Below are 18,980 nucleotides of genomic sequence, written 5' to 3'. Positions count from 1 at the left end.
TGATCCTGCCCCACCGCACATCAAAGCTGAGCAAGATCTGTATTTGCAAATACTTCTCTCAGCATAAATGAAATAAGCCTTGGAAATTAATACAGTTGCATTGATTATTCTATGGGGCCAAGTAATCAAGGTTTTACTAATAAAGTTTTTTTATTTCATCCAAATGAGTAAAATTTTACTCTAATTATAGATTGAAATGAATAACACGCTGACATATCTGGCATTCATCACAGAGAATTCGATTTTAATTGTCCGCTAAGAAAACTTCACCATCCTCAGCACATCAAGCCCCTTCCCCAACCAAATTAAGCACTTATTTTTAAACTCGGCTTTCTAAAAATAAGCTGACATGTCTCTTACATGCAGCCAACAAACATACGAAAAAAAGCTCAACATCACTGAGCATTAGAGAAATGCAAATTAAAACCACAATGAGATACCATCTCACACCACTCAGAATGGCTATTATTTAAAAGTCAAAAAAACAACAGATGCTGGTAAGGTTACAGAGAAAAAGGAATGCTTCTACACTGTTGATAGAAGTTGGGAGTGTCAGTTCGTTTAGCCATTGTGAAAGACACTATGGTGATTTCTCAAAAACCTAGACACGGTAATACCATATGACCAAGCAATCCCATTACGGGGTATATACCCCAAGGAATATAAATCATTCCATTATAAAGATACACACACGTACATACATTGCAGCACTTTTCACAATAGCAAAGACAAAGAAAAAACTAAATGCCCATCAGTGATAGGCTGGATAAATAAAATGTGGTACATCTATACAATGGAATACTATGCAGCCATAAAAAGGAATAAGAGGCCCGGCACAGCAGTTCACGCCTGTAATCCCAGCATTTTGGGAGGCTGAGGTGGGTAGATCATGAGGTCAGGAGTCCGAGACCAGCCTGACCAATATGGTGAAACCCCATCTCTACTAAAAATACAAAAAAATTAGCTGGGCATGGTGGCACACATCTGTAGTCCCAGCTGCTCAGGAGGCTGAGGCAGGAGAATCGTGTGAACCTGGGAGGCAGAGGTTGCAGTGAGCCAAGATCACATCACTGCACTCCAGCCTGGGCAAAAGAGCAAGACTCTGTCTCAAAAAAAAAAAGGAAAAAGATCATGTCCTTTGCAGGGACACAGATGGAGTTAGAAGCCATTATCCTCAACAAACTAACACAGGAACAGAAAACCAAACACTGCATGTTCTCACTTGTAAGTGGGAGCTTAATGATGAGAACACATGAACACATGGGGGAATAGCACACGCTGCAGCCTGTTGAGGTCCGGGAGGGGGGAGACCATCAGGAAGAATAGCTCATGGGTGCTGGGCTTCATACCTAGGTAATGGGATGATCTGTGCAGCAAACCACCATGCCACACCTTTACCTATGTAACAAACCTGCACATGTACCCTTGAAACTAAAATAAAAGTTGAAGGAAAAAAATTTTTTAAATAAAAATAAGCTGACATGTCTCCAATACAGTCCTCATCAAGAACCCCAAACTCTGGCACCAATATTAGGTTGGTGCAAAAGTAATTGCAGTCTTTGCCATTGAAAGTAAATACCGCAATTACTTTTGCACCAATCTAATACATTGAGGGATGATTAGCAGAGATTGTGCTATACTTGGGGCAAATGCGCCTGGATGGGCTGATCAACAGCAAAAGCCCAGAGGTCCATGCGTTTCCTCCTCGCATGAGTTACTTTGCTGGGGACCTTCTTGGTCGAAGGCAAGGTTCCTGGTCAAGTGTGACATGGGGGTCATTTGTACTCTTAACATGTCTAGACACATTATTTGAAAGAGCTCACAGAAGACGCTGGGGACAGTTCAACCATATTAAATTACAGTTAACTCTACATTTCATGACTTGGTTTATCTACATTATAAAAACTTATCTCCTACTTTAAAAAAATCCAACAGTCACGAACGTGAGGGGCCAGCTGTCTTGACTTATTGAGCTCTGTAAGTGAGGGAAGTGACACATCTTTTGAAATCCTTTGGTGCAATTAACCTTTCGGGAAAGGAGAGCAACTTGCACAGCTGATGAGTTGGAAACGGACGGGTCTTCGTGGCTCTGCAGAAAGCGTGTGATAAAAGGCGGTGGGAACTGGGTCTGCTTGGGTGTTACTTAAGACAATAGACCCACAGCAAGGGCCTCTTTGTGCAAAGCAATTTAGATCAGCCCACAGCGATTGCTTGAGGACTTTTAATATGCAGATGTATTAGGGAAAGGAACTGTTAAACATTTCTGAATTTTTTGTTTTTTGAGACAGAGTCTCACTCTGTCCTGCAGGTTGGAATGCATTGGTGCAAACTCGACTCACTACAACCTCTGCCTCTCGGGTTCAAGCAACTCTCCCATCTCAGCCTCTCGAGTAACTGGGACTACAGGTGCCCGCCACCATGCCCAACTAATTTTTGTAGTTTTTGTAGAGACAGGGTTTCACCATATTGGTTAGGCTGGTCTTGAACTCCTGACCTCAGGTGATCCACCCACCTCGGCCTCCCAAAGTGTGGGGATGACAGGCCTGAGCGCCCGTGCCCGGCCTTCTAAACATTTTACATGTGGTATTTCTAAAACAGACACCCCTAGGGAGCGAGAATGATGCTCACGGAAAACAAAACCCTTCCGGCAGGTAGACTTAGGTTTCAGTCCTGCTTCTGCTGTCATCCCGCTGTGTGACCCTGGACGAGGTGCTCAGCCTCTCTGAGCTTGTGTCCCCTCTGTGAAGCGGGGGTGCACAGTACCCCCCAGGCTCCTCCAGGTACCCTCCGCTCCACCCAGGCTGAACTTCAGCCTTCCCCACCTCAGCTTGCTGCTGCCTCTGCCGGCCCCTGCCCCTGTGTCTTTCAACGCCTACTCCTCCTTCCTGACTCCATGCAGAGCAAAGCCTTTCCTGACCACACCCCCGTGTTACCACTCTCACCTCCTCACTCCTTGACGCCCTGACCTTGAGTCTCCATCATCCAGCCAAGCCCCCAGGACACTCGTGCACGTTCTTAGGCACATGACCGTCTGTCTCGATGAGGCACACAGCGCACAAAGGCAGCATGCATCCAGGTTTAGAAGGCCCATGGCACACAGGGTGATGATGCTGTGCCCTGGGGCACCATGGTGGGTTTGCTTCCTGCCTCCTTTGAGTTCGCAGCCAGGGAGGAGGAGACACACCAAATGGCAGGTGTGCGTTCCTGAGGTCCTGATACGCTGCTCCCTGCTCTGAAGGGGCATGTAGTAGACTGAGAGATCGTAGCAGGGGCCTGGCCCGGACTGAAGGGTCAGTTGGAGGACAGGGGTTGGGTTTGTGGGAGTTGCCTCTAAGAGGAGACAGGAGAGAGCAGCACAGGCAGAGGGAACACGGGAAGCAGGAGGCGTGCGGGTGCTGGTTCGAGCTGCTGCCAGCTGCAGATGGACAGACCTTTTCCTTGTGGAGCCTCCATTCTTGCAGGGATATTCAAACAGGGAATGAAATCGTGAAATGCCTGGTGTGTTTAGGGTGATAAATGCCACAGGGGAAATAAACCAGGAAAGGAGGAGGGGATAGCGAGCTGAGGAGGGGTGCACTTGTGAGTATGTCCGTCAGGGAAGATGCCCTGAGAAGGTGACATGCAGGGGTAGAGACCTGGTGGCCAGGTAGGGGGAATCTGGGAGCAGAGGTTCCTGGGCAGAAGGATTGTGCATGGCCAGGTGACGTGGAAGGAGTCTGAGGAGTAAGAAGCCAGCACTGTGGAGGGGGCAGGCGGTGTGGGCTGGGGTCAGAACAGGGAGCTGGACTAGGCAGGCTGTGAGCCCGAGGGGGTTGCTGTCTTTTATTCACAATAACAAGAGGGGCCTGGAACCCTGAGCATAAGGGCTGCTGTCAGGGCAATTGACTTCAGCTCTAAACAGCATCACTCTGGTTGCTATGTGGACTGTGGCCTGGGGGTCAGACGAGGGCAGAGTCGTGGGGGAGAACAGACCCGAGTGGGTGACTGGACTGTGATCCCGGGCAAGGGAGGTGATCAGGAGAGATGGAATCATGAATGTCTCAGAGTTGGAGCCCACAGAATGTGCCTGTGGTGTGGAGTGTGGAAGAGAAAGGGGGAGCAAAGATGAGAAACTGGCCAGAGAGAGGAGGCAGGGTGCTATGGGAGAAGCGAGGATGGAATTGGCGTCAGGCCTGATGGATTGAGAATGCCACAGCTGGGTGTGCAAGGGACGATGTGGAGCGGGAGGTAGGTGGCCAGGGCTGGAACCCAGAGGAGAGGCCCCTGGAGGTCCCATGCATGGAGAGTGGCCTGAACTGGCAGGGGTGCAGCTGGGAGAGGGCTGAGTTCTGGGTCTTCCTGGTGTTGGGAAGTCCAGGAGATGAGGAGAAACCAGAAAAAAGCAACTGGGCAGCCACTGATCACGTGGGAGGAGAACCTGGAGCCATCTGAGGCCTGGATCCTTTGTCACTGTGTGTGTGCATCCTTTGATGAAAGAAGAAGAAAACCGCATTGGTTGAATTCATGTAACTAAATATATCCACCTTTTTATTGCCAGTTTCCACTTTGTGCTCTGGTTAAGAGGTCCTTACCTATCCCACGGTAACAAAAATATTAACCTGACCGGGCACGGTGGCTCACACCTATAATCCCAGCACTTTGGAAGGCTAGGGTGGGCAGATCACCTGAGGTCAGGAGTTCAAGACCAGCCTCGTCAACATGGCGAAACCCTATCGTAGACTAAAAATCCAAAAATTAGCCAGGCATGGTGGCGGGGTGCCTATAATCCTAGCTACTCTGGAGGCTGAGGCAGGAGAATCGCTTGAACCAGGGAGGCAGAGGCTGCAGTGAGCTGAGATTGCACCACTGCACTCCAGCCTGATTGGCAGAGCGAGACTCCATCTCAAAGAAAAAAAAATTAACCTATATCCTCTACTACAGGTTTTTAAGTTTTCACTTTATGTTTTAATACACCTGAGATAAATTTTTTTCATTTCTAAAAAGCACAGATCCACAATTGTTTTTGTATGAAAGAGCAGTTTTCCCAACACCATGTTTTGAATTCTGTGAGTTCCTCACTGACCTGCAACACCCAGGCTGTCGGGTAACGCGCTGTTCCCACACAGACGTGGGGCTGTTTCTGGCCTCCATTGTGTTCCATCAGTCTTTGCTTTTTCCCCATCCTTGAATTGATACCTCCGTATCTAAATTACTTTAGCTTTAAGTGTCTTGATGGTCAGGGCAAGCCCTCCCACCTGGTTCCTGTTCCTCAGGGGTGTCTGCCTTCATCCTAGCCCTGGCTTATCAAGGAGAGGTTAGCATCGTCTGGTGAATTTCCACAAAGAACTCTGCTGAAATTTGTATTGGAATTGCATTAAATCATTATATCTCTATAGGGAGGAATAACAGCTTCTCAATATTGAGCCTCCCAACGTGCCAAAATATTCTCTCTGTCTCTCAAAGTCGATTTTCTTTACTGTCTTTAATTTAGTTCTATAATTTTCTGCCTAGAGGTCTTTTGCATCCTTAAGTTCTTTATATTTTTATTATGATAAAATGTTTCCAGAGGTATTTTCCTAAATTACACTTTCTGTTTGTTGCTAGTGTAGCTACCTTGCTAAATTCTCTTATTAATTCTAATAATGTGTCAGATTCTTTTGAGTGTAAATAATACACTCAAATAGTATCTGTGAATTACGGCAGTCAGAGTTTCCTTTCTGATCTCCATCCTTCCATTTCTTTTTCTTGCCTTATAGCAATGTCTAGAACCTACAGTTCCACGTTGAAGAGAAACTGTAATAGATAGCTAAAAGATGTTTTGTCCTTGATTTTAACAGAAATGTTTCAAAGATGTCAGGCTTTGATATGTTTTCTCAAGCCACTTTTGTAGATATTGTTTATTAAGTATAGAAGTTCCCTTTTATTCCTATTTGGCTAAGAGCTGTTTACAATGAACAAATGTTGAATTTTATCCAGTGCTTTTCCTGTATCTATTGAGATTACACATGTAGTTTTTTGGGTTCAATTTCTCAATATAGTGAATTACATTAACGGACTTTCTAATGTTAAACTAAACTTGAATTCCTGGTATGTGCGAAACTTGCTCATGAGGTACGGAAAGCGATTTTGCAGTACAGGATTCAGTTTGCAAGTTTTTATTGTGTAATTTGCATTCATGAATTTTCTTTTCTCTTACGGTCTGTGTCCGGCTTTGGTGTCAATATTAACTAGCTTTGGAGATGGCATTTTTGGTTAATCCCCATTTTCTGTTTCTCCAGAATAATTTGGGTAAGATTGGAGCTACCCATTTATTGAACATTGAGTAGAAATGCTTATAAAGCCACCAAGGCCCAGTATTTGCTTTATGGGAAGATTTTTTTAACTGCTAAATTTCTTTCAGGATTATAGAGCCATTCAGGCTTTCTTCATTTTGTCAGTTTGGGTGGTTTATCTTTTCTACAGAACTCTGTCCATTTTTCTCCAAGTTTTCAAATTTATTAGCATAAAATCATTAACAGTGTCCTCTTATCTTTTTAATGTCTGCTGAATCTATAGCTATACGTTATTTTTTCTTTCTAATGTTATTTTTCTCCTGGCTTAATCTTGCCAGAATTTGCCTATTTTGTTAGTCTCTTCAAATTATCAACTTTTCATTTAGTTGATATTAAATTTCTATTAATTTCTGCTCTTTATTATTCCTTCGGCTTTAGTATAAGTTAGACAAAGCTTTCTGATTTCAGCTGTTCTTCTTTTCTTAATGAGCATTTAAAAGTATATATTTCCTTCTAATTACCACTTTAGCTGCATCCAAGTTTTGATATGTGGTTTTAAATTATAATTCAGTTCTCCATAGTTTTCATTTCCATTTTGATTCCTTCCTTGATCCATAAAACATTTAAAAGTGCTCTCTTTTGTTTCCAAATACATGGATTTTTAAAGTTATTAATTTGCCAGTTAACTCCATTTTAATCAGAAAATCTGAATGACATCAGTTCTTGGAAATATTTTGAGATCTGATATGTAGTCATTTTTATGGATGTTCCCTTTGTGGGTGGATAGTATGCACAGCCTCCAGTGGCTGAATGAAGGGTTCCACATATGCTCAATAAAAGCTCCTTATGTATGCCCTTCAAAAGCTCATCGTCCTTTTTGTCTCTTTGGCCCATCCATCACTAAGCGGTATGTTGAAATCACTCAGTGTAGTAATAGATGTATCCATTTCTTATTATTCTGTCCATTTTTATTACCACGTATATATGTGCACTCATGGTTAGTTCTTCTTTAAATTAAATGTATATAGATTCAGAACTCATATCCTCCTAGTGAGTTGATTTTTTTTTTTTTTTTGAGATAGAGTCTCGCTCTGTCACCCAGGCTGGAGTGCAGTGGCTTGATCTCGGCTCACTGCAGCCTCCACCTCCTGGGTTCAAGCAATTCTCCTGCCTCAGGCTCCCAAGTAGCTGGGATTACAGGCACACACCACCATGCCCAGATAATTTTTGTATTTTTAGTAGAGGCGAGGCTTCACCATATTGGCCAGGCTGGTCTCAAACTCCTGACCTCAAGTGATCTGCCTGCCTCAGCCTCCCAAAGTGCTGGGATCACAGGTGTGAGCCACCACACCTGGCCTTGAATTGACCCTTTAATCATTACATAATAGCCCTCTTTATGCCTGGAAAATAATTTGTGGCCTAAAGTCTATCTTATGTGATATTAGTATAACTACCCCAGTTTTTGGAAATTTAATATTTGCTTGGTGTATCTATTTCCAACTTTTAAAAAACTATTTGGCCCTTCTGTAGCTTATGTTTTATATGCATGTATTACAATTGTCAATGGTCTCGGCTCACTGCAACCTCCACCTCCCGGTTCAAGCGATTCTTCCGCCTCAGCCTCCAAAGTAGCTGGGATTACAGATGAGCACCACCATGCCTGGCTAGTTTTTGTATTTTTAGTAGAAACGGGGTTTCACCATGTTGGCCAGGCTTGTCTCAAACTCCTGACCTGAAATGATCCACCTGCTGCGGCCTAATCCCAAAGGACTGGGATTACAGACTTGAACCACCTTGCCTAGCTGGATTTTTTTAAATTACAATCTAATAATCTCATTTATTTATGTGGATGTTTGATCCATTTACATTTGCTGTGATTACTGATATTTCTGAATTTATTTCTGTCATCAAATGTGCTTTCCATTTAGTGCTCATCTCTTTTATATTGTTTTCTTTATTTTATTTTATTTATTTTTTATTTTTATTTATTTTTTTTGAGATGGAGTCTCGGTCTGTCACCCAGGCTGGAGTGCAGTGGCATGATCATGGCTCACTGAAAACTCCGCCTCCCGGGTTCACGCCATTCTCCCACCTCAGCCTCCAGAGTAGCTAGGACTGCAGGCGCCCGCTACCATGCCCGGCTAATTTTGTGTTTGTATTTTCAGTAGAGACGAGGTTTCACCGTGTTAGCCAGGATGGTCTCGGTCTCCTGACCTTGTGATCCACCCGCCTCAGCCTCCCAAAGTGCTGGGATTACAGGCGTGAGCCACTGCACCTGGCCAGACAGAGATTTTTAAAATTCCTTTTTTCCCACTATTGGTTTGGAAATTATATATCTATTTCTGTTATTTTAACCAAGAGGTGGTTATTGCCCTCGAAATGTTATCCTATGTAACAAAACAACGTCAAACGTTCATCAGCCTTTATGGTTCTCTTTTGCCAATTGGCTTTCAAGGTTTTGTTCACCTGCCTGTAGGGTTAGCAGCTTTCCCGGCCCTGGTGGTTTCCTGTACTTCCTCGTGAGCTCTACAGGGCACATGAGATTGAGTTGCCGTAACTCCGATTTTCCCGTAGGTTTCATTTCATTACTATCTGTTGTTTTAGATCTATCTTGTTTTTTTCTCCACAAATTAATCATCGGACTGTTTTATATAGTGGGTATTGATTCGGTGTCCCCTTCTTCACTCTTCACACCTTAGACCTTTCCTCTGAGATCATTTTCTTTCTCCATGAAGTATTTCCTTCAGTTAAGATCTGAAAGTCGCTCAGATTTTATCTGAAAATATCTTTTTTGACCATATTTTTGAAAGGTAACTTTTCTGCGTAGAGAATTTTATTTTATTTTATTTATCTTTTTTTTTTTTTCTTTGAGATGGAATCTCACTCTGTGACCCAGGCTGGAGTGCAATGGCATGATCTCAGCTCACCACGACCTCTGCCTCCTGGGTTCAACTGATTCTCCTGCCTCAGCCAAATAGCTGGGATTACAGGCACACACCATCACACCTGGCTAATTTTTTGTATTTTTAGTAGAGACCGGTGTTTCACCATGTTGGCCAAGCTGGTCTCGAACTCCTGACCTCAGGTGATCAGCCCGCCTCAGCCTTCCAAAGTACTGGGATTACAGGCATGAGCCACCACACCTGGCCTGAAAATATCTTTATTTGACCATATTTTCTAAAGGTAACTTTTCTGGGTAGAGAATTTAAATTGACAATGATTTCCTCTCAATTTTTAAAAAATATCATTCCACCATCTTCTGGCTCCCACTGATACTGCTTTTCAGGTCGCGCCTTTGTGTTCTGCCAAACATGTCTACGGCATCTGAAACTGTGTGTGTAGGACCCACCAAACCACGTGTTAGCAAGCCCTCCAGGTGGTTCTGATGTGCTTAGGTTTGACAAGGACTGTTGTACTCTACCTTCAGGTTCATTCTCTCTCTCCTCGCCTGTGTCTCATCTGTTGCTTAATCTATACATTGTATGTTTTAAAATTTATCAGTGGGCCGGGCATGGTGGCTCACACCTGTAATCCCAGCACTTTGGGAGACCAAAGAGGGCAGATCACGAGGTCAGGAGATCGAGATCATCCTGGCTAACACGGTGAAACCCTATCTCTACTAAAAATACAAAAAATTAGCCTGGAGATTTTTCTAGGCCTGGAGATCTTGGCATAATGAGCCAGGTTACCTGATGGGCTGTATCTTCAGCACAAGGCTGGACGAGGAAAACCTGCACGGCTCTGAGCTCCGGGCTGGGCACAGACCTGGAGCTCATGGCCTGGAGTCTGTGAAACCATTTTGGTTTCTCCATCATGGAACCCCAAGATGGAGGAACTGAAGCAACGTCGGGCTGGCAGCATCCTTGGCACTTGGAAGAAGCAAACCCTAATCATCTGCGTAGAAAATCATACTCAGTCCAGGCCCCTCGGGATTTCCCCCAGCTTAAATTCAGCCAAATATAAGCTCTTTCATGAAATAAAAATCACTAACCACATGAAGAGGCAAGTCACCATAAACATGAGTTGGCAAAAACAAGCTAAGACAGATTTAGACTTCAGATATTTAATATTAGCTAGAGAATTTAACAGGATTATATGTAAAATGGTTAAAGAAGTAGACATGTGTATTAAAATGAATGAAAAGCAATGTATAAAATAGCTAAAGGAGTAAACACTGGTACTAAAAATCAGCAAGGAGCAAGATAATATCAGAACTGACAAGTCAGACTTTTTTCATTTAAACAGATACATAGACTTCCTTGAAATTAAAAATATAATCATTAACATTTTTTTTTTTTTTTTTTTTTTGAGACAGAGTCTCACTCTATCGCCCAGGCTGGAGCACAGTGGCACAATCTCGGCTCACTGCAAGCTCCGCCTCCTGGGTTCACGCCATTCTCCTGCCTCAGCCTCCTGAATAGCCAGGACTACAGGTGCCCGCCACCACGCCCGGCTAATTTTTTATTTATTTATTTATTTTTATTTTTAGTAGAGACGGGGTTTCACCATGTTGGCCAGGATGGTCTCAATCTCCTGACCTCATGATCTGCGCGCCTCAGCCTCCCAAAGTGCTGGGATTACAGGCGTGAGCCACCGCACCCGGCCCTGAATATCTTTTTTATCTGATTTATCTGCAGACTTTTTTGTTGCTTTGTGTATTGTTCAGGGTTCTTAGTTGCAGATTGCAGTATCCACACAGGCAAGTTTAAGCAGGAAGAGGTTTTTTTGAAGGGTATTAGGCTCTTACAGAAGGTCTGGAAGGGCTGGAGAACCAGGGAGGATGTCCCCACATCCAAGGACGTGGCAGCCAAGAGAAACCCAGCCCAACCAGGAGGCTCTTCCAGAAGAAACCCACTGCCACTGCCTCCCAGCAGAGCTCAGCAGCTGTGGTGCTAAGGGGATGGGACCAAAGCCCTCTGCCACCAAGCGGACCAGAGAGCTGATCACCACCTGGGCTCATTGCTTCCTTCCACCTTGCAGGCGGTTGTGTCTGTTGTATCTGCTACAGAGAAAAATGGGCACAGGAACTTTTAGCTGCCCAGCCTCTGTAGTTCAAGAAGGCAGACCACATCCAGAGACACGAGGAGGGGTGGCCTGGCTGGGAGCGGAGAACTCCTCCTGTAGCTACGGAGCAGGAGCATAGGTGCAGTCAATTTGGTGTAATGTGTGTTTTGTCTATGAAATATGGGGTAAGATTATCCGCTGTGAGTGAGGGGACCATAGTGGATATTTAGGAGGAGGAAATGGTGTGGAGGGGTTGCCACAGAGAGCAGCAAGGGACATTTACTGGGGAAGGGTCGTGAGTGTGTCTGGCAGTTACAGCAGGAGCTTCCCCAGTAAGCTCAGGGGGAGGCTGGGGAGGGAGAAGTGAGAGTGAGGAAGCAGCTGTGTGGGGTCCAAGCTTTGTTCAGGAGGGAGGTGAGGGCTGGGCAGGATGAAGGATAGGGTAAAACAAAGTGGTGGGTGGACGCAGAGCTGGTCTCAAGGAGGAGGGTGAAGACACGGAGGTGAAGGTTGGAGAGAGAAATGTCTAGAACTAGGAGAGGCCAGAAGAGAGGCCTGTGGGCTTGGTGCGGGATGGGGGCTGCCAGAGGATCTTCTCAGCATTCCTGCACCACCCTCAGCTCACATCGGTGCCTGGGAGGGGTCCCTTTCCCTCTCTTGCTGCCTTTGCTGGTGCTGGGCTCCTGACGGGGTGGGGGCATCCTGGACCTTGGGTGAAGCTTTCTCACTGCTCCAGCCCCTTCCAGCCCGCTCTGCCTCATGTCTCTGGCGGCTGTTGGGCTCGTCCCCTCAGACCTCTGCATTCTGCAAGGATGTTGATCCTTCCCCTCCCCCAGAGCCTGGGTGGGGTTCCCAGTGGAGGAAGGAGGGGTTCCTACCCCTGTCCTAGAGGCAGAGAGTTGAGTGTGTTTCCGCAGCAGCTTAAGGCTTCTACATCCTATGGGGGGTAGAAGTGCCCCCCACACACACTCTCTCACCTCGAGCTTGCAGGTGGATCCAGACCACCAGCAGAGGCGTGAGAAGGGCGGGGGCAGAGGCATGAGAAGGGTGGGGGGCAGAGGCGTGGGAAGGGCAGGGGGCAGGGGCGTGAGAAGGGCGGGGGGGGGAGGGGGGGGAGGGGGGGGGGGCAGAGGCAGAGGCGTGAGAAGGGCGGGGGGCAGGTGTGAGTCGCCCTGGTTCTTGGGTCCCCCAGCTGTCCTGGAATGACGCGGCAGCCTGCACGTGGCCTTCAGAATTTGTTCCAACATGAACTGACTTCTCCCCTCCTCGGTGACTGCCACCACTTCCTCCCACACCTTGCCAGGGGTGAGAGCCAGTGGCATGTCTGGCTGTCCTTGGAGACTGGAGCTCTGGAGTTCCGTCCCTCCCTCGGTTCCCTGTGAGCCCGCACTCATGGGCTCGGGGGAAGTAGGGCGGCTGCAGGTTGCCTGACTTGTCCCTGTTGATGGCGAGTAGCCCTCTCTTGCTGCTTTTCTGCATCATAAGTAGAGTCAGAACCCATGGTGGTGTCTCTCAGGGTTCAGCTGGTGGCTTAAGAAAACGGGACAATTGAGCAGGCACAGACCTCACCACGCTAATGAAACTCACTTGCTTTTGACGCTGTCATAGTCCAGCAGCATCTTGCCCACGTTTCATGTCAAGCTCACTGGCTGGCAGTTTTTCAGAATCCAGTCTCCCCGGTGTCTGTCCGGCCTCGTGGTGCCCGTCAGCCCCCATCCTGGCACCATTAGGCCCACTGGTGTTCTAGGTGCCTCTGTGGAGACTGGAGGCCACGTGCAGGCCAGGGGCTATTTCCTCCAGTGATGCCTCCTCCACCCTCCCATTCTGAGGCCCTTCAATTAAAATAGGATGAAAGTAGGAAAATAGGATTCCTGAGGTCCCTCATGGCCTCCTCTGCACCACAGAATTTTTTTTTTTTTTTTTTTTTTTGAGATAGAGTCTCACTCTGTTGCTCAGGCTGGAGTACAATGGCGTGATCTTGGCTCACTGCAGCTTCCACCTCCCAGGTTCAAGTGCTTCTCCTGTGTCAGCCTCCCGACTAGCTGGACTTACAGGCTCCCACCACCACGCCCAGCTAATTTTTGTATTTTTAGTAGAGATGGGGTTTCACCCTGTTGGCCAGGCTGGTCTCAAATGCCTGACCTCAGGTGATCCTCCTGCCTCGGCCTCCCAAAGTGGTGGGATTACAGGCGTGAGCCACCGCACCCAGCCTGCACCACAGAATTTAATTAGGGAGTTGGCCAGCCCCAGCCACCCTGTTAGAAGAGGAGGTCCTTAAGTGGGAGCCCTGGGATTGTCTCCTGCCAAGCTTCGTGTTCACGGCATTTGTCAGCACACACACCGACCTCCCTTGGTGTTTATCCTTCACAGCATGATCTTCCACCTCCTCAGCTCCGAGTCCAGCTCAAACAGGAGGGCGTAAGGCTGCCGGGTCCTCCCCTGCGGGGCTTGTCCTCTTCTGCTCCGAGAGAGGGCCTCAGGAGAAGGGGTCAGAACAGGGTTCCGCCCCTTCCATCGCTCTCACCTTGAAGCATCCTTCCCCTGGGTCTGACCAGTCTGACCATGTGAGTCTCTTAGGAACTTCAGCCAGTGAGCAAACATGTGTCATGTGTTGAGCACCTGCTGTATGCCCCTTTGCCAGATGTTTGACACTTAAAGTTGATTCTCAGAGGAGCCTGCAGGGAGCTTCCAGGCCGGGAGTGGTAGGGGAGAGACTACCTGCAGAGTGGTTTCGGCACCATGAGGGAAGGTGTCAGGGGAGCTGCCTGCCCAGTGGTTTTGACCAGTGGTCCTGGAGCACACAGAGGTGGCAGAGCTGATTCCTGTCTAGCGGGTACTGCACTTGGCACTGGTGAGATCTGAGATGCCGAAGTCACATCCTCAAGGTCCCCTCACTTCTCCACTGAATGGTTTTTCCTCGTTGGTCAGAATGCAATCAACATGAATCTACACGTGTAGTAAAATGACGTCAGACTGCACCTGCACTGCACCCACGCCCACCTCCTGGTTCTGCTGTTTTCACTTAAGACAGAGCCTTGGGAGCAACTGCAGGAAGGGTACAGGAACCTCACTGTACTGTCCTTGTCACCTCCTACAAGTCTCTAGTTATTTCTAAATAAAAAGGAAAAAGATAAATTGAGAACCTTGTCCCAAACTAAACCTTTCTGACTTTGCACCCCTCCAACCCCAACTTCCGTACCCCTCCCTGCTTCTTCTGAGGATTCGAATCAAGCCCAAGACAGTCACTCTGATTTGCTTTGGAAATCCCCAGTGGAGACCCAGAAGCAACTCTGTTTCTGGCAGAGCCCGGGCTTCCAGGGGAGAGCGCAGGATGGGAAGGAAGGAACCAGGGTTTGAGCCTCCCCTCACCTCTCTGGAGGCTGCCTCTCTATCAGCTGTGCTGGAGGCTGGGGCTCCGTTGGGCTTTCGGGGCTGTACAAAAATCAAGTAGGAAGGAGTTGCCCTTCTTCTCGGCTCCCTGAAAGCCCTCCAGTCACCAAAAATGGCCCGTTTAGGATGCATTGAGTCATTTTGTTCTATCTGCATGGTGTGTGGTTTTGATACAGTCTGTGGCATCAGACAGCAAAAATACAAAGCCATAAACCGCTCCCTGGTTTTCCAAATGCCTCCCTTTTCATCTTGTGTGAAGACATTTTTTGCCCTTAGGGTGAAATAAATCATGGATGTAAATGCAGGGGCTGAGGGCTGCGTCACCTGGTGAGCTGTTTGCAGAACTCAGGTGTACCTGGAAGGGTGAGAAATGAGTCTGACTGGGCTTCCCTGGGACGAAGGTGGGTGGGGGCTCTGATTGTATTTTCTCCCAAATGTTCGAATACACTGCAGCTCAGGCACTGTGACTAATCACAAGATTTAATGGCCTTAAAGTGCTCACTGAGGGCCCAATTCAATTAAAAAATGTCCTGCAGAAGCCATGAATAATCCTCTTGTCTTTGCTTTTCCAGAGTCTTCCTGAGGCCTCCGCCGAGCGAAGGCCAAATGGGCGTTTTATTTTTCAAATTTTCTTCTTCACCAGTCACCTGAGCGCTCACCTCCTGCGAGGCCGGCCCGTCCCACTTCTCTCTGGCACAGGTGCGACGCTGCCTGTTTGCACTGACACCTGAGAAATGACTTCTGCTCCTTCTCCAGTTTGACAGACTCTGGAACGAGATGCCAGTCAATGCCAAGGGGAGGCTGAAATACCCGGACTTCCTGAGCAGGTTCAGTTCCGAGAGAGCAGCCACACCAACGGCCACTGGTGACTCAGCCGCGGCGCAGACAGGGAGCAGTGTCCCCGACGTCTCGGAAGGCAGCAGATCTGCCCTCTCATTGCCCAATCAGGAGCTGAGACCAGGGTCAAAGTCGCAGAGTCACCCCTGTGTGAGTTCTCCTTCCTGCCAGGTGTCCCAGGCCGCCTCATGCCACATCCACAAATCCCACTGGGACAGGGACTTCGGGGGCCCTGGTGTGGCCTGGGGTTGAGTGGCTGAGAAGATGGGTGAGTCTGGGGTGGGGGCACAGGCAAGGAGCCCACTGGCGGGTTAGCATCCATTCCCTGGGAGGGGGCAGATGTGGGGATAGGAGCGGTGGAGGAGTGGGATGGAAAGGAGGCAAGAGTGGGTGCAAGGTGGGAAAGGGAGCGAGAGGCAGGGCGGGAGGCACCTGGCGGCAGTGCAGTGGTGCTGCTGGCACCTCTGTGCAGAAGGCAAGGCCCTGTGGTCATCTGCGGGCCGCCGTCCCTTGAGGCAAGTTATCCCATTTTCCAGTTGAACAAAGTGAGGCTCTAAGAGGCATTCTCATGTGATCTTGGTCCCTCAGACGTGGAGCAATGTGATTTTAAGCCCAGGCCTGTCAAATTAGACTGCCTGGAGCCCTGGCTGAGCCACCCCAGGCCTGGGATGGAGGAAGGTGCCTAGGCTCGCCAAGGCTCTTTTCTTGTCTGCAGGAAGCGATGTCAATGTCTCAAGACATGTGCTTCACCATGCACATGAAGCCACCATTCTTGTGCGTGACCTTGACCTTGGCTAGTCCCCATTCTCGTTAACTCCATGCAAGTTTGTTGCACACCTCCTGTGTGCTGGGTATTTTCTGTAGCTGAGAATGAACTAAGCATCCTGCTCTTGTGGAGTTTGTGTTCTTTTAGGGGATAATAGGCAAGAAAAGCAGTATGCATAAGTATTTATTACATTAAAAGGCGGTAAGTAGAGCAGAAGGAAGGGGGTCAGGAGCACCCCAAAGATGCCTGTGTCCTAATCCTTGGAGGTTGTGACTATGTTGTCTTACATGGCCGGGAAAGTTAAGGTTGCAAACAGAACTGAAGTTGTTAATCAGCTGGCTTTGGGGAGATTATCCTGGAGTATGCAGGTGGGCTCAGGGTAATTACATGGTTTTAACTGGGAATCCAGAGGCAGAAGGCTCAGGGTTAGGGAGATGCAATCTGAGAAAGATTCCACTTAACGCTGCTGGCTTTGGAGAGAGAGGAAGGGGCCACAAGCCAAGGAGTGTGGAAAGCCTCTGGACACCTTGATTTTAGCTTGGTGAGACCCAATTCAGACTTCTGACCTCCAGAACTGTAAAGATAATAAGTTGGTGTTGTTTTAAGCCGCTAAATTCATGGAAATCTGTTACAGCAGCAGTAGGAGGCTGGAGGCCTGGAGGCTATGATGAGGATTTTGGCATTCACTTAAGGGGTATGGAGCCTTTGCTTGTTTTTAAGCATCAACGTGACATAATCTGAGGGACTCTTTGAAGAACACTCTGGGCCTGGGCACAGTGGCTCACATCTGTAATTCCAGCACTTTGGGAAGCCGAGGCGAGTGGATTATGAGGTCAAGAGATCAATACCATCCTGACCAACATGGTGAAACCCCATCTCTACTAAAAATACATAAATTAGTCGGACATGGTGGTGGGCGTCTGTAGTCCCAGCTACTCGGGAGGCTAGGCAGGAGAATGTTGTGAACTCAGGAGGCGGAGGGTGCAGTGAGCCGAGATTGCACCACTGCACTCCAGCCTGGGTGACAGAGCAAGACTTCATCTCAAAAAAAAAAAAAAATCACTGGATGCTGGGTGTGTGGGTCGGTGAGGAGGTCTAACAGAGGCGACTGTGGCTTGGGATGGGTGCTGGTGAGACTCTGGATGTATCTTCACGGTAGAGCCAACAGGATTTCCTGAGAGATTGGATGTGGGATGGAGAGGGTGCGGGAGAGTCAAGGAAGACTTCTAAGGGTTCAGGCTGAGCAACTGGAATAAGGACCTAATTATCAACTGAGATGCAGGAGGCTTGGGGATTTGGGAGAAAAACCAGGAATCCAATTGAATTGCATAAGTTACTAATTTAGATAACCACTTGTCAAGGGAGCCTTCAGGAGAAAAACCTGGGCTAGAGTAGATCCACTCCCTTGTTTTTAAATAGAAAATACAATAAAGCAAAGAACAGCCTCGTACTCGGTCCACATAATGTCAAAATAACAGATATTCTGTGAATGTTTACGGATTGGATATCTCGTGCCCACGACAAGTAAATCCCTTTCTTGGATAAGACTCTTCCGCTAGTGAAAAATATGCCATTGTCACTTCTCACACACACACACACACACACCCCAGGAATATGTTTACATCATATCTGTGTAGATTTGAACCTTAGCTATATGGTTATTTCCAAAATTATTTTGCTTATTATGCCTTGGCACAAGTACATATAACCCACCAATGGAAATAAAAGCTACGTTGTAAAATCATCATCTATGTTTTATTCTTCATTTTATTTCTGGGCTAATTCTGCCTCTAAAATTGTGAACCTCAAAACCGGAGGTAGTGAGGTATTTTTGATGACTTCCGTTTTAAATCTTAAGTGAAAAGAGCCTTTTCTTTTCTTCCCTGCTAGACTCCAGCGAGCACCACTGCGATCCCGGGCACTCCGCCCTTGCAGAACTGTGATCCCATAGAGAGCAGACTCCGGAAGAGAATCCAGGGCTGCTGGCGCCAGCTCCTGAAAGAATGCAAGGAGAAGGACGTGGCCAGACAGGGGGACATCAGCGCCTCCGAGTTCCTGGGTTCGTTTTGATTCTATCCCCTTGGTGATATGTCGTCAGCCCCGGTGGCAAGGGGCTGTTCCCACTGGGCACAAACCCACACCCAGGTGGAGGCCAGGGAGCAGCAGAACAGGAAACCGGTGGGAACTTCTGGGTGAGCTGTGCAGTTTACTAAACAGAGGTGCCCAGGGAGGAGGATTCCGACCACCTGGCCCTCCCAGCAGGGGGCCCATCTGCATGGTAAAGTCAGCACTGCACAGACTCTGAGCTTTGGAAATCACAGTGGTTGCCACCCTGGGCAGAGTGTGAATGTTCACAGACTCTGACTGCAGAAGGAAATGGAAAAGGTGGAGGAGGGCGGGATGAAGAGGACACTCTTGGGGCTCCATTCCCATCAACATCCACTCTTTGATGTTGTTTTGTTTTGCAGCATGTATCCTTTCATAAGCTTTGAAAATTAAACCAGTGGGATTTATACTTCCAGTAAATGTTGCATCTTAGTTTTTTTGTTTTTTTGTTGTTTTGAGGGTTTTTTTTGTTTATTTGTTTGTTTGTTTTAGAAACAGGGTCTCACTGTCACACAGGCTGGAGTACAGTGGTATGATCTCAGCTCACTGCAACCTCCGTCTTCTGGGTTCAAGTGATTCTCCCACTTCAGCCTCCCAGGTAGCTGGGATTACAGGCGTGCATCACC

General features: G+C 47.6%; 1 protein-coding gene across 4 annotated transcripts in view; it reads left to right on the top strand.

Annotated features, from left to right (window-relative positions):
- The window catches only part of EFCAB6 (EF-hand calcium binding domain 6), a 304,195-nt gene that overhangs the window by 276,900 nt on the left and 8,315 nt on the right, over positions 1 to 18,980 (top strand). For all 4 annotated transcript variants that reach the window (XM_031934644.1, XM_031934643.1, XM_031934646.1 and 1 more), the window contains 2 exons: positions 15,402 to 15,632; positions 18,139 to 18,307. In XM_031934644.1, coding sequence (XP_031790504.1) covers positions 15,402 to 15,632; positions 18,139 to 18,307 — 400 coding nt within the window. The remainder of the gene's footprint in view (positions 1 to 15,401; positions 15,633 to 18,138; positions 18,308 to 18,980) is intronic.

The sequence above is a fragment of the Piliocolobus tephrosceles genome, chromosome 19 (genome assembly GCF_002776525.5).
Source record: "Piliocolobus tephrosceles isolate RC106 chromosome 19, ASM277652v3, whole genome shotgun sequence".
Taxonomy (NCBI): Eukaryota; Metazoa; Chordata; class Mammalia; order Primates; family Cercopithecidae; genus Piliocolobus; species Piliocolobus tephrosceles.
Note: the sequence above shows the minus strand (reverse complement) of the source record. Positions and strands in the feature narration are given on the sequence as shown.